The sequence below is a fragment of the Pipistrellus kuhlii genome, unplaced genomic scaffold (assembly GCF_014108245.1).
Source record: "Pipistrellus kuhlii isolate mPipKuh1 unplaced genomic scaffold, mPipKuh1.p scaffold_m20_p_1, whole genome shotgun sequence".
Classification (NCBI taxonomy): Eukaryota; Metazoa; Chordata; class Mammalia; order Chiroptera; family Vespertilionidae; genus Pipistrellus; species Pipistrellus kuhlii.
The window spans coordinates 134,242,393-134,255,754 of NW_023425404.1; the positions used below are offsets into that span (position 1 = coordinate 134,242,393).

A 13,362-nucleotide genomic window follows, 5' to 3' on the forward strand; every position below is an offset into this window, starting at 1 on the left:
ACCAGGTTCCCACCCCACTCCCCACCCCCTCCCCACCCCCCATTTCCCTCATCCATAGGTGCACAGTTTATGTTCAGTCTCTTCCTCCCTCCCTTTCCCCCAGAACAGTCAGTCCATTCCCCTCCCATATCGCTGACTCTACTACAATGAACCGCTATTATTGTTCATCAGGTTTTTCAATCTCCTTTTTCTGTTGTTGTTGTTGTTGTTGTTGTTTAATTAATAAATTTTTACACTTCTAAGAATAAATTTTAAAATCTAATAATTTTAAACCTTTTTTTTTTCTGCCCTGGGAATTGAGAGCAAACTTGTTTACATGTAAACTTGCCCTTAGGCTATCAAAAGGTGTAGTCATTCAAGTGTAAATGGACACATTGTTTAAACATAGCTGCTGGTTGGAATTGGATTACCTGTTCTGGGTGGAAAGGGCTTGTCATTCCCTTTCTCCATTAAAATTAAGGTGTTAGCTTTAAAACCTCTTTTTGGCAAGAGACCTTAAACTTTCAGAACTTTAAATTTTTCAGATAGTAAATCAGTTACATAGCATTTTCTCAAATCAATAATACCTCCACATGCCCAAGGATACACTTCACACAAAAGACATTTCCAAATATTGAATAGATCAACCAACCTCATCCAGGCCCCACCCAAGGCACTCACAGATCAACACTCCAGCGCTATACTAACTCAACACATCCAGATCTAAGCCTTCATCACTTGATTCAGCAGACCCTCAAGTTCTCACAAAAGTTTCCAGCCATGTCTGAGAAGCAGCTTTGGGGCGGAGGCAGGCGAGGAGTGAGCTGTTCCAGGCCTGGTTGCTCCGGGCCTGGCCTCTGTTGCTCTGGTCTGTTCCACAACCAGCTGCTCCGGGTCTGGCCACTGCCACTCCCGACCTGGCTGCTCCGGGCATGGTTGCTGCTGCTCCGGGCCTGGCCGCACCCGGACCCGGCTGCTCCAGCCCAGCCCCTCCGGGCCTGGCCTCTCCCAACCTGGCTGCTCCAAGCATGGTTGCTGCTGCTCTGTGCCTGGCTGCTCCCAACCCGGCTGCTCTGGGCCCGGCTGCCCTGGGCCTGGCCGCTCCGAGCCTGGCAGCTCCCGGCCTGGATGCTCCGGGCTTGGCTGCTGATGTTCTGGGTCTGGCTGCTCCTGACCCGGCTGCTCTGGGCCCGGCTTCTCCGGGCCCAGCCACTCCGGGCCTGGGTGTTCCTGGACTGGCCACCCTGGGCTTGGCTGCCTCCGCCTCAGGCCTGGCTGCCACTGCCCCAGGTCTGGCTGCTCCAGGGCTGGCTGTTGCTGCTCTGGTTCTGACTGCTGCTGCTCTGGGGCCTGGCTGTTGCTACTCCAGGCCCGGCTGCCACTGCCTTGTGCCTGGCCACTCTAGGCCTGGCCGCCGCCGTTCAACATTCTGTCCTTTTAAAAAAAAAAAAAACTAAAAAAAAAAAAGCTTTTATGTTGCAATGTTGGCTGCTGAGTTGAGTTCTGACTTAGTCTTCGATTTTTCAAGATCTTCTTTGTATTCTTTCTTAAGTAATTTTACTGTCTTTTGTTCTCACTTGATTTCTTCACATTGAAAACTTCTTCAGTTTCTTCCTCCTTGTCCTGGGAGCTCAGCAGATTGGCCTGTGGCACCCCTTTGTTCTCCGTGGGCTCCTGTGCTGCTTCAGCCTGTTGCTTGGGTCAGCGCCGCCCAGGAAGCAGCCCCCGGCCTCGGCTCCATTGCCCGCGCTCAGCGGTCGAAGGCCCAGGGGCACCCCCCCACCCCCATAGGGGCCCCGTTGCCCGGCTCCTTGCTGGCACCCGGCTGGTCTGTGTTCGGCAGGGGCTCCTGCTCCTCGTCGCGTTCCTCCAATCTGGAGCTTTTTTTCTCCTTCCCACTAGGGGCATCTAGCATCAGAGTCAACAGACTGTCCTCTGCGCGCAATGTGCGTGACTCCGGGGGCTCGCTTTCGCCGCTCCCCCAGAACTCCACCTCACAGCCCAGTCTCCCTCTTCTTGAGCCTGGATCCCCAGGGATTGGCCTAGAACTGGGGTTCAGAGCAGTCGGGAGTGGGGCTCAGCACTGCCGGAGGTTTTGTTTCTTCACACCAGGGCAATCCAGCATCAGGGTCAACATTCCGTCCTCTGCGCGCAATGTGCACGACTCTGCTTTTTGCCGCTCCCCTGGGATTCCGCCTCACAGCCCCATCTCCCCCTGCCCGAGCCTGGGTCACCAGGGTCTGGCCCATAACGGGCTCAGCGCTGCCGGTTCTGGGGTTCAGCCCAGGCCGGGGTTTTTATTTCCTTCCTGCTAGGGAACGCCAGGCAGGCACCCAGCCTTCTCCTCCTCTCCGGCTGCATCCTCTCCATGCGTGCATGCGCGCAGCATGTCTCTGTACCTTAGGATTTTTCAGCTCCTCTGATTTTCCTTCTGGTTTTCTCTTTCCTTCTTGTAGAATTTTCAGTCAGTCAACTACCTGTAATGTCCACTCTACATTTTAGTTGTATTCCATTGAAATTTGTTGTGCGCTGCTGCGGTTAGGTGTCTACCTGAGCAGCCATCTTGGATCCTCCAAGATCCACTTTTCTGTTAAAGATGGCGAGATTTCCCTGTCCAAGCCCGTAAGTAGCTCCAGGAGAGGACCCAGCCCCACCGTGGGTGCTTCCCTGTCAGGGGCACCCTGATCAGCAGCTCCCCACCTTCTCCTGGAGTTTGCCTGTCTCTTAGCTTGCTCCCAGCACGACCCTCAGCTGCTCTCTCTCTCTGCTTTGGGACAAGGCTCAGAACCCATCCATCTAGTCTTCCACCATTTTGTCTCTCCAGCTTGAGAAGTTTCATACCCAAAAGTTATACTGGCATTTTGTTTAGTATTCCAATAAAATTATAATTATTAAAAAATAGTTAATAATAAATTATAATCCTATTTAATAAAGAGGGAATATGCTAATTGACCCTCACGCTGTCACAAAGATGGTGGTGCCCACAGACAATAAGGAGGTTATATGCTAATTGACCACCCATTCCAGAGATGGAATATGCTAACAATGCCTTGCCATACTAGCAAACAGCAGCTGTGCATCACTGAAGGATGGCCTGGACCAAACCAGAGATGGTCGGGCACCACCGTTTATCCACCATCCAGAAGTGAAATACCATTGCTGACATATACACATAAGGAACTGTTTAACATTGAAATTGGGTCTCAAAAGAACTGTTGGCCCAGAAAGAAACTCACTACAGACTGATTCATTTGCCTCTCAGCATAATCATTATGGCTTGTCTCATTTTCGGTTCTTAATAAGTATATTTCTTGTATCATATGATCTCACACATCTATGGAAAGTAATGAACAGCATAAACTGATTAACAAAAACAGACCCAGAGACAGGGAAGCATCGATCAGACTGTCAAACCTCAGAGGGAAGGGAGGGGAAGGTGAGGGAAAGGGGGAGAGATCAACCAAAGGACTTGTGTGCATGCATATAAGCCTAACCAGTGGCCATGGACAACAGAGGAATGGGGGCATATATGAGGAGGGGTTTGGGATGGGAATGGGGGGATGAGGACAATTATGTGATACCATAATCAAAGAAATTTTTTAAAAAATTAAAATAATTTTTTAAAAGATGGCAATGCCCACAGCCAATAAGGAGGGAATTCATGCCAATTGACTGTCATACCCTCAAATATGGCGGCACCCACAGCCACAAGATAGCAGTGCCCAGTCCCCTCATCCCCACCAGGGCAGCAGGCATGTGGCAAGGCCACACCGCTCCCAGGCAGGCCCAGCCGCTCCACGTGCCTGCCTCCAGAGTCCCCCAGTCTCCTCAGTCCCCAACCATCTAGGGCCAGCCTGAGGCATAGGCAAGCCTTGGATGGTGGCCGCCTAGCTGACACCTGAGGTGCAGGCAAGCTTCGGATGGTGGCTGCCCAACCACCCAGAGCCACCAGAGGCTTAGGTAACCAGGTCTGACTAAGGCTTGTGCTGCCAGCAGTGGCAGCAGCAAAGGTGTGATGGGGTGTCACTCTCCCCTGATCACCAGGTCACTTCCCCCCTACCCCGTAGGGCTCCCAGACTGTGAGGGGTCAGGCTGGGCGAGGGACACCCCCCTCCAGTGCATGAATTGTCATGTACCAGGCCTCTAGTTAAATAAAATGAAAATATTAGAATTATCTTTCTATGTGATAAAGGAAATCTAACAATAAGAAAATAAACTGTAAAGATGAAAAGTAACAAATAGAAAAATGTGCTATAAGCAAGGTAGAGTAATATTGTGGGTGGGTTTTTTGTTTTTTTTTCCCCTCTTTTAAATTTCACTCTTACTATAAATGGCCACCAGAAAATCCAGACATAAAAGAAATAGTTAGATAGTTCCTGCCCCAAACAAAGGAGATCAAAGTGTTATGTATCTTCTATTTAAAAAAGATGAACTCAGCCAAAGCCGGTTTGACTCAGTGATAGAGCGTCGGTTTGTGAACAGAAAGGTCACGGGTTCGATTCCCGTCAAGGGCATGTACATTGGTTGCGGGCACATCCCTGGTGAGTGGTGTGCAGAAGGCAGCTGGTTGATGTTTCTCTCTCATCGATGTTTCTAGCTTTCTATCCCTCTCCCTCTCTGTAAAAAAAAAAAATAAATAAAATATATATTTTTAAAAAATAAATAAAAAGATGAACTCAGATTAGGCTGAAACTCTTCATCCAAGTTCCTGGAGAAGAGCCAGCACTGTTATGTCCACAGGGTCTTTGCTGTAACCACATCACTGGCAGATAGAACTGGGAGAGATTCATTCCCAGAAAGGGAAGCCTGTCAAGCAACCAAGAAAAATCTATATGTTTTGCCCTGACCAAGTAGCTCAGTAGTTCAAGCATCCTCCTGATATGCCTAAGTTATGGGTCGATCCCTGTTCAGGGCACATATGAGAAACAATAAGTGCAGTAGAACAACAAGTCAATATTTTTCCCTCCCTTCCTCTCTCTCTCTAAAAATAAATTAATTTTAAAAAAATTATATGTTTTGGGTTTGGCTTTAAGGGGGAAAAAAAATAACTGAAGTTTTCAAAATGGGTCCTTCCAAAACAGCCTAACAGATTATCAAATTTCCCCCCCTCATAGTTTAAGACTATTGGGATTCACTTTCATGTTGAAAGCTAAACTGTTTTCTTGATCTTGAGTATGTTCTCATTGGGTCTGATGTAGTTCTATCTCCATTCTGTTGCCTTGCAAACAAAAGCTATGATAGACTCTTTCTGAACCATCAGAATGTGTCTGGGCCTCCAAAGACCTTACGTGTTTCATGATACAGTTACCAAATATTTTTATTCTGTAGCTTTGGTATTTCTTTTAGTCAAATTCTACCCAAGTGTTTGAGTAAAAGAATGAACCAACTCAAGTTTTATTGTTTAACATTCCTCCTACAAATAAATATCTTAATTGTATGTAATAAAATAGACTTTCTGTTTCTGAAATGCAGTTATTTTATGTGCCACAGTAACTAAAAATATACTGCTCTTTTCTAGATTGGAGTCCAAAAACTTATTACATTTGCATGGGAAATTTTTCAACCCCTTCTTTTTGGTTTGGTTGGATTGGAAGTATCTGTTGCAGCTCTTAAATCAGATGCTATTGGTAATAATGATTATAAGCACAAAAAATATGAGTTGAAAATATTGAATAATATTTATTTTTATTTATAATATGTCTTTGAATGCCTTTTTCAGAAACTTGTGTTGAGACAGTAACATACATTTGTTCTTCTTTACCCTGTGTGGTCTTTGTTACCAAAGATAGTCCCATATCTTCCCTAAGGGACCTGAGGAAATGAAGATTAGAATTTTTTTCCCAAGGAGAAATATTAGATACCATCAGCACCTGTTTGATACTTTCACTTGTAGTAAAAGTTCGAAGTCTGTTAGCTCAGAATTAAATAAATAAATGCAATTTATTTTTTGTGTTATCTCCACCACCAGATAACAACTTCTGCTTTACATAAAGGCCTCAATTATATTTGTATTTTTTATTATATTTACTTAAAAAATAAAGACAGGAAGAGGCAATAGTCTTAACAGTTTTCAATAGCCCGAAACCGGTTTGGCTCAGTAGATAGAGCATCAGCCTGCAGACTGAAAGGTCCCAGGTTCGATTCCGGTCAAGGGCATGTACCTTGGTTGCGGGCACATCCCCAATGGGATGTGTGCAAGAGGCAGCTGATCAATGATTCTCTCTCATTGATGTTTCTAACTCTCTATCCCTCTCTTCCTCTCTGTAAAAAATCAATAAAAAATATATTTAAAAAAAAAGTTTTCAATAATTTTACAGATTGTATTTCTAGACAAAAAACCATTTCTTCCCAACTATTTTGTTATTTATATTTGTTTTTTTATCTGTTGTAGGTGTTTCTATTGCTTGTTTGTTTTTGGCCTTATTGGTTCGAATTTCTGCTACATTTTTCTTGGTGACTTTTACTGGTTTTAATTTTAAGGAGAAAATATTTATTGCTTTCTCATGGATACCCAAAGCTACAGTCCAGGTAAGAACATATTAAGTCATTCTCATAATTTTATTTTATTTTATTTATTTATTTATTTTTAAAATATATTTTATTGATTTTTCACAGAGAGGAAGAGAGAGGGATAGAGAGTTAGGAACATCAATGAGAGAGAATCATTGATCAGCTGCCTCTTGCACACCCCCTACTGGGGATGTGCCCACAACCAAGGTACATGCCCTATGACCAGAATCGAACCCGGGACCTTTCAGTCCCCAGGCCGACGCTCTATCCACTGAGCCAAACCGGTCCCGGCATTCTCATAATTTTAATATTGAAAATTTTAATATTAAAAATTCTAAATGATAGCTATTTGTGCAATCACAATATGTGGACCATTATTAGTCTTATTTTTAAAATGCTTGATTAATCATAGCTATTCATTAAAATTAATGTAATCTTTAAAAATCTCAGTTTTAAAATCGATTCTTCTGAAATTAAAAAGTGTTAAATTTTAATTAACTACTTCCTTAACTTATGAAAAATTGTTTTCTATTATTCCAAAATATAAAATAAGAGTATATCTGGAAAAAAAATTGCCTTAGCCAGTTTTCTCAGTGGTTAGAGCATCAGCCTACAGACTGAATAGTCATAGAGATACATTGTAGGCTGAACATTGCTAAATATTGTGGAGCTAAATACTATGATTTTAAAATAGAGATACATTGATTCTTTTTAAAATATATCTTCTCTTTCCACCCCCTCCACCACACATGATTGTACATATATTATTATTAATTACACATTCATTTTGTATGATTTTTTGATTACTGACTGAATCTTCCCATTAGATCACACAGAACGGATAGGAACCATGTCCAGGGTTTCCTCCATTGTTTTTCTCTAGCATTTAGCACAGTGCTGGGGAAGCAGAAAGCACACAACAGATAACCCTTACATGCCTACAAGAATCAATGAATGAATGAATGATGTAGTTTGTCCTCTAATTCAATGATACTCCCTCCTACTAACAAGGTATTATATTACTACTACTGTTAGACTTTTTTACCTGGCTGCGTAATATCTTGATTCCCTGAGATTCTTTTCTCCATTGTTATTCCAAAACAAACGCTTGTGAGCCTCCATGCAACAAAATTCTCTATGTCATAGTTAGTTAGAGAGCAGACTGCCTGTTTTGAATACCACATTACTTGCCTATAACCTTAGGCAAGTTAGTTCATAATCTCTCAGTGCCCAGTTTGTAGATTCTAAACTCCTTGTCAGTTTTACTATATCACACTGCCTCCCAAGTAGGATAATCAACAAAATCCTAGTGAACCATAAGAAACCTTCGTATTTGGATTGTCTTGTTGCAGCCAAGAATCAAGTGGTACTTGGTAAAGGCAAATAAGCAAAAACCGTGGTTCAGTTAAAACTAGAGGTTTTGAGAGTCATACAAGCATTCAAAATATATATATTTAAATAGGGGAAAGCTGAGATGACAAAAATACAAAATCTTCCCTAAAATGTCTGCATGCTCATTTGTTACTATTTCACTCTTACTCTAGAGATATTTTCTAAGAAGAATATAGCATTAATGATAACTCATGAAAATCCCTCAGCACTTTAAAGTCTTACCTCTTTTCTAATAGTCTAGTACAGCTATTTTCAACCTTTTTCATCTACATAAACTAATTACTAAAATTCTGTATCACACTAAAAAATGTATTACCTTTTTGCCAATTTGACAAAAAAAGAATAGCTGTAATTTTGATTCATTCACATTGGACAGCTATTGTGTTGTCAGTTGTCATGTTTTTTAATTTGACAATCTAAGGGAAAAGAAATCAGTGCCCCTGACTAAATAGTCAAGTATTGCATGTTTTACAAATTATTGCAGCATAATGGTTAAAAATCGCTAGCCTAGTACCAGGTTTTGCTTATTTTAACAGTCATTTGCTTTTATTATATGTTAACTTTGCTTAACATTTTTCATTATGTCTCATCTTCCCCCACCCACCCACCACCCAAATGCAGGCTGTGTTAGGTCCTCTGGCTCTAGAAACTGCAAGAATCAGCTCACCCCACTTGGAAGGATATGCGAAGGATGTGATGACAATTGCATTTTTAGCTATCTTGATCACAGCTCCAAATGGAGCTCTGCTTATTAACATACTGGGGCCCAGATTACTTGCACGCTATGATCCAAACTAAATAAAACAGAAATTGTCATAATGAGCACTTCATTAAAAGTTCATTTGTCATGCCTGCTTCTTCTAATGAATTTTCTTACATGAGACAAAAATTAAAAGATAAAAATACCGAAGGACTTGTATACATGCATATAAGTACAACCAATGGACATAAAACTCTGGGGAGGGAGGGGATATGTGAGAGGGAGGGAGGGGGGCAAAAAAAAATCAATAAAACATGTAAAAATAAATATAAATAAATAAATAAAAGATAAAAATATGTGAAAACTACACAGAAGCAAGGACTGAAGAAACATGTGATTTGATTACAGAGCTTTTCTATGATTATTATAAAGTTAATTTAATTAAAAAATATAAAATAGAATGTGTTCTTAGTATTTACATATTTCAAGAATAAAATAAATCTGTAAACACCCTTGGAACATTTAAAGTAATCCATCAGGCTGAATTGCTTCCTAATACAAAATAGACACCTATTTCAGTTGTTTTTTGCTTGAGTAACCTCTGAATTTCAATGGCCCCCACTGACCACATGATTATTATTTCTGTCTGCTCACCACCAGTTCCCCAGCAGTTCATTTAACTCAAGTTTTCATTTTCTTTCACTGACAACATTATTACTTAATAGTCTGTTGGCAACAATTAATATAAACTCCCATCAAGTAGTCATTGGATGTGTACTGTCTTCGGGAGGAAGTGTAATTTGGGCAACACAGTTCCTTTTATCTGAGGGACTTGGTTGTGACCCTCAACAGAAAACACTTGAAGATGGCATTTTATATACACCACAGAATACACTGCTGTCCACCCCTTGTGCCATTTGTGTCTATTGCTTCATATGATTTCACTGCATCTAAGAAAAGCTCCTCCAGGATTCTAGTTGGTTTCTTTTGCTGGGAAAATTTATGAAAGAACATTAGTGGAATGAACTGCAGTGCCTTAGCTCAGCAGCTGGTCTTGCACCCTCAACTGATCATCTCCCTCCTTTGCTATCCATGTGCTGTCTGGTCTACATTCCTCTCACCCTCAGCAAGCACCTCTGCTAGTCTCAGTCAATTATCTGGTGGATGAACCCAGATCATCATCCCTGAGGTGTCTGTGCCCAGGTCACCATTACTCCTCCAATGAATGTTGGATGCCATGCACAAACTGCACTTGTCTACTTAAATCAAGCCATCAAAATTAAAGAAGAGGTTACCTAACAATCTCCCAGTGGATCCCTTGGGTGCCAAACACATTCCTCTATTTCTATTTTGTATTGAAATTGAATTGCAACCATTTATCTTTTTGTAAATTATCTCTAAAATTTTGCCTTCTAATTAAATTTCTGTAGTTTAATTAACTTTGTGTTATTATGTACCTACAATTTTAGGATCAGTGTATCTTCTTAGAGAGTTTTTACTTTTATTATGAGTAATGTAAGGAGGTGAATTTGAACATTTCAAGACTGATCAAGAAAAAAAACTATGGCCACGAGGTGGCACTATCACACAAGCTCTCTTTGGGCAATGCTTTGCCAGGTCTGCAGAAGTCTTAAGTGGGAGACCATCCAGAGGCTTAAGGCCATGGGGGCCACCATCCAGGAGGGGGCAAGGGAACCCTTGGGGTAGAGAAGCATGAGGGGGCGTTTTGTGTCTCGGGGGCTTATGTATGTTGTCACACTGCAGCATTCAGCCTGGCAGGGAAATGCTTGGTCAGAAAATTCCAAAGGGTAGCAGCAACTTAGCATCTTTATAGCCCGAGGCTCATTTTGTCTGTGGCAAGCAGACTTTGGGCATAGTTTTAAGTTAAGCAGGCAAGCTCTAAATGGCTAAAAGCCTGCTTATCTGGGCTATTTATTTATTTTTTATTTTTTTTAAATGCATATATTTTTTAATATATTTTATTGATTTTGTACAGAGAGGAAAGGAGAGAGATAGAGAGTTGGAAACATCGATGAGAGAGAGTCATTGATCAGCTGCCTCTTGCACACCCCCTACTGGGGATGTGTCTGGGCTATGTTTAAAACAACTTATGTATAAAGTTTGGTTTTCTACCAGGGGTCTTTGAGCTAGTGGGTGTCAGCCTCCTGTAAATAAACATCCAATATACAAAAGCTATCTTTGCCTAATATACACAAAAAGTAGTGATTCTCTTTATCTCTTTTTTTTCCAATCACATTGCTGCTTATACTCATTTTTAAGGGTTTTTTAATTGGTATTATTGTGATAAAGCTTTAGTTTATCATGGTCCACTATCTTACTACTTATTACTCAAACTGCTTTAATAGAAATTGTACTTCATTCTTTGCTCCCACTTAACTAAAACTGCTCTTAATAATGTAATTAATTGCCTTCATTTTATCAAATCCAATTAATGTTTCAGATTTTCTTATTGGTATGTGTTAGAGTCACCAAAGGAGGAATGCACAAGGCCAAAAGTGGTAAAGAATTATAAACTTAAGTCCAGTGCACTGGGGTTGGGGGAGGTCCCCTCAGCCCGGCCTGCACCCTCTCACAATCCAGGACCCCTCTGGAAGGGTCCCTAGACTTGGCCTGAGATCAAGGCCTATTGGGGATTTCCTTCCCCTGGCTGCAGACAGCTGGCCCCACCTCCACCGCAGCCACTGCTTGCCAGCTATGCAATGCTCCTCCCTCCATTCCCTGCCAATGGTCACCTCCCTCTGCAGGTGATAGCCATGGGGTGTGATGGCTTGGTTGGCCTCTGATTGGAAGATATAAATATGCTTCTAACAGATTTTCAATGTCTTTCAAGGCCCAACCTCTGATGATGCAGCACAGCTAAAACAATAAACCAACCAATCCAAGAACAGCCATGGAGTCCTCTGCATTCCAGCCTCCGTGCAAAGGGCCAGCAAGGCCATGAGGCAGTCTGTGAACTGCAGCTGAGAGGTTTTTAAATGTGATTGCAATCCTCTGATGAGGAGGTGGTCACCTAACACAATTCATGTGGTTTAAATCACTATTCCTTTATTTAGTTTTCCTCATACTTTAACAAATTAAATTTTGTAATGAATTAGTCATGAAATAAAAAATGTTTGTTGAATGGAAAAACTTCCTATGAAGAGCTTCCAAATATCAGGAATGGGTCAAGCTATTTCCTGCACTAATTTTCAGCCAGGATATACCACTTTATTTTTTAAAAAATATATTCTTATTTCAGGGAGGGAGAGGGATAGAAACATCAATGATGAGAATCATTGATTGGCTACCTCCTGCACACACACCCCGTCCCCCCCACTGGGTACTGATCCTGCAACCCGGACATGTGCCCTTGGCCAGAATCAAACCCGGAACCTTCAATTCTGCAGGCCATTGCTCTGTCCACTGAGCCAAACCAGCTAGGGCCAGGATGTATCACTGTAAGCACTAACTATTTCAAGTGGAAACTGGAATCATCAAATACAACACATATCCTACCTTCTTAATGCCATATAGTATTGACCAGGCCAATGTGGTTAAACATTATCTTGTGCACCAAAAGGTCACCGGTTCGATTCCTGGTCAGGGCACATACTCAGGCTGTGGGTGCAGGAGGCAACAGTTGGTGTTTCTTAGATCAATGCTTTCTCTTTCCCTCTCTCTGTTTCCCTTCCTCTCCCTTCCTTTCTAAAATAAGCATATTTTAAACATCATATAGTATTTTCTTGATTCATATTCATCATCAAACATGACTTGTATATTTTGATGGAACTGTGGTGTGCAGGATCCTCTATTAAATGGTCTTGAGGTGCTAAGCTTTTCATATTAAAATTTCTTTTTGGTTTCCTCCTCCCCTGCAGTCAGCTGTCACTTTTTGTTGTTTCCCTACCTCTCACAGGACCCTGTAGATACCTGTGATTTGTCCAGAAGAAATTAGATAACCAAACATGTTAGAATCAGGTGTGATATAGAAAAAGGAGACTGTGGAGGACCTGAGGCATTCATTTCTGAATAAAGTACATGTGCATTACTAGTACATCTCTCCTGGCCTTCTCCAGATTAGTGATGCTGCCACAACTGCAATCTGAATGAAGTGCAACTAGTTAGATGCTTATGGTCACTAGTAAATAAAATATCCACCATAATTTAAGAACCTGTTGAACAACAGAGTTTTGAAAAAGTAAAACTCTCTTTGCAGAAGAATCCGAAAGCACATTTCTAAAGGAAGACCATATAAGGAAAGTATAACTATATAGATCAGCAGTTGGCTTAATTGGCTTTGCTTAAACTTATTAACAAATTAGGTAACAAAATACAAAAGCAATTTAATGAATCATCAGATGAGGTATTGAATTCAAAGCTGATTTGTAATGTGCTTTTCATAATACAACTTGCTTAATTATCCATAAGAATGAATCATTAATACCTGAAGCCTGCTCAACAGTTTTGAACACCTGCTTATGTAATGGTGGTGATCATTTGCTGAGTAAGGCAATGAGTAGCTCCCTGGGTAAGAAGTAGTCAAAATAATCACATGAGGACTACTTTAATAAACAGAGCTGTTCTTGGAGGTTTTAGAAACCCAAGATAAGTATTTCAAGAGCTAAGTTATCTTGTGTTGTATTAATTCAGATGCAGTTGCTTATTAGATGTCTATTTTTTAAAGGAAGACATGATGGAATTCTGTGAATTTACAAGAGGAAGTGACAGCAACTGATCATAATGCATAATATTATTAAAACAACAGCTTGCTACCAGCCCCA

General features: G+C 41.4%; 1 protein-coding gene across 1 annotated transcript in view; it reads left to right on the forward strand.

Moving 5' to 3' along the window:
- The window catches only part of LOC118721315 (sodium/hydrogen exchanger 9B1), a 46,403-nt gene extending 37,703 nt beyond the window's left edge, over window positions 1-8,700 (forward strand). The window contains 3 exon segments of the mRNA XM_036442200.2: window positions 5,498-5,606; window positions 6,371-6,507; window positions 8,503-8,700. Coding sequence (XP_036298093.2) covers window positions 5,498-5,606; window positions 6,371-6,507; window positions 8,503-8,700 — 444 coding nt within the window.
- Window positions 8,701-13,362: the final 4,662 nt, after the last annotated feature.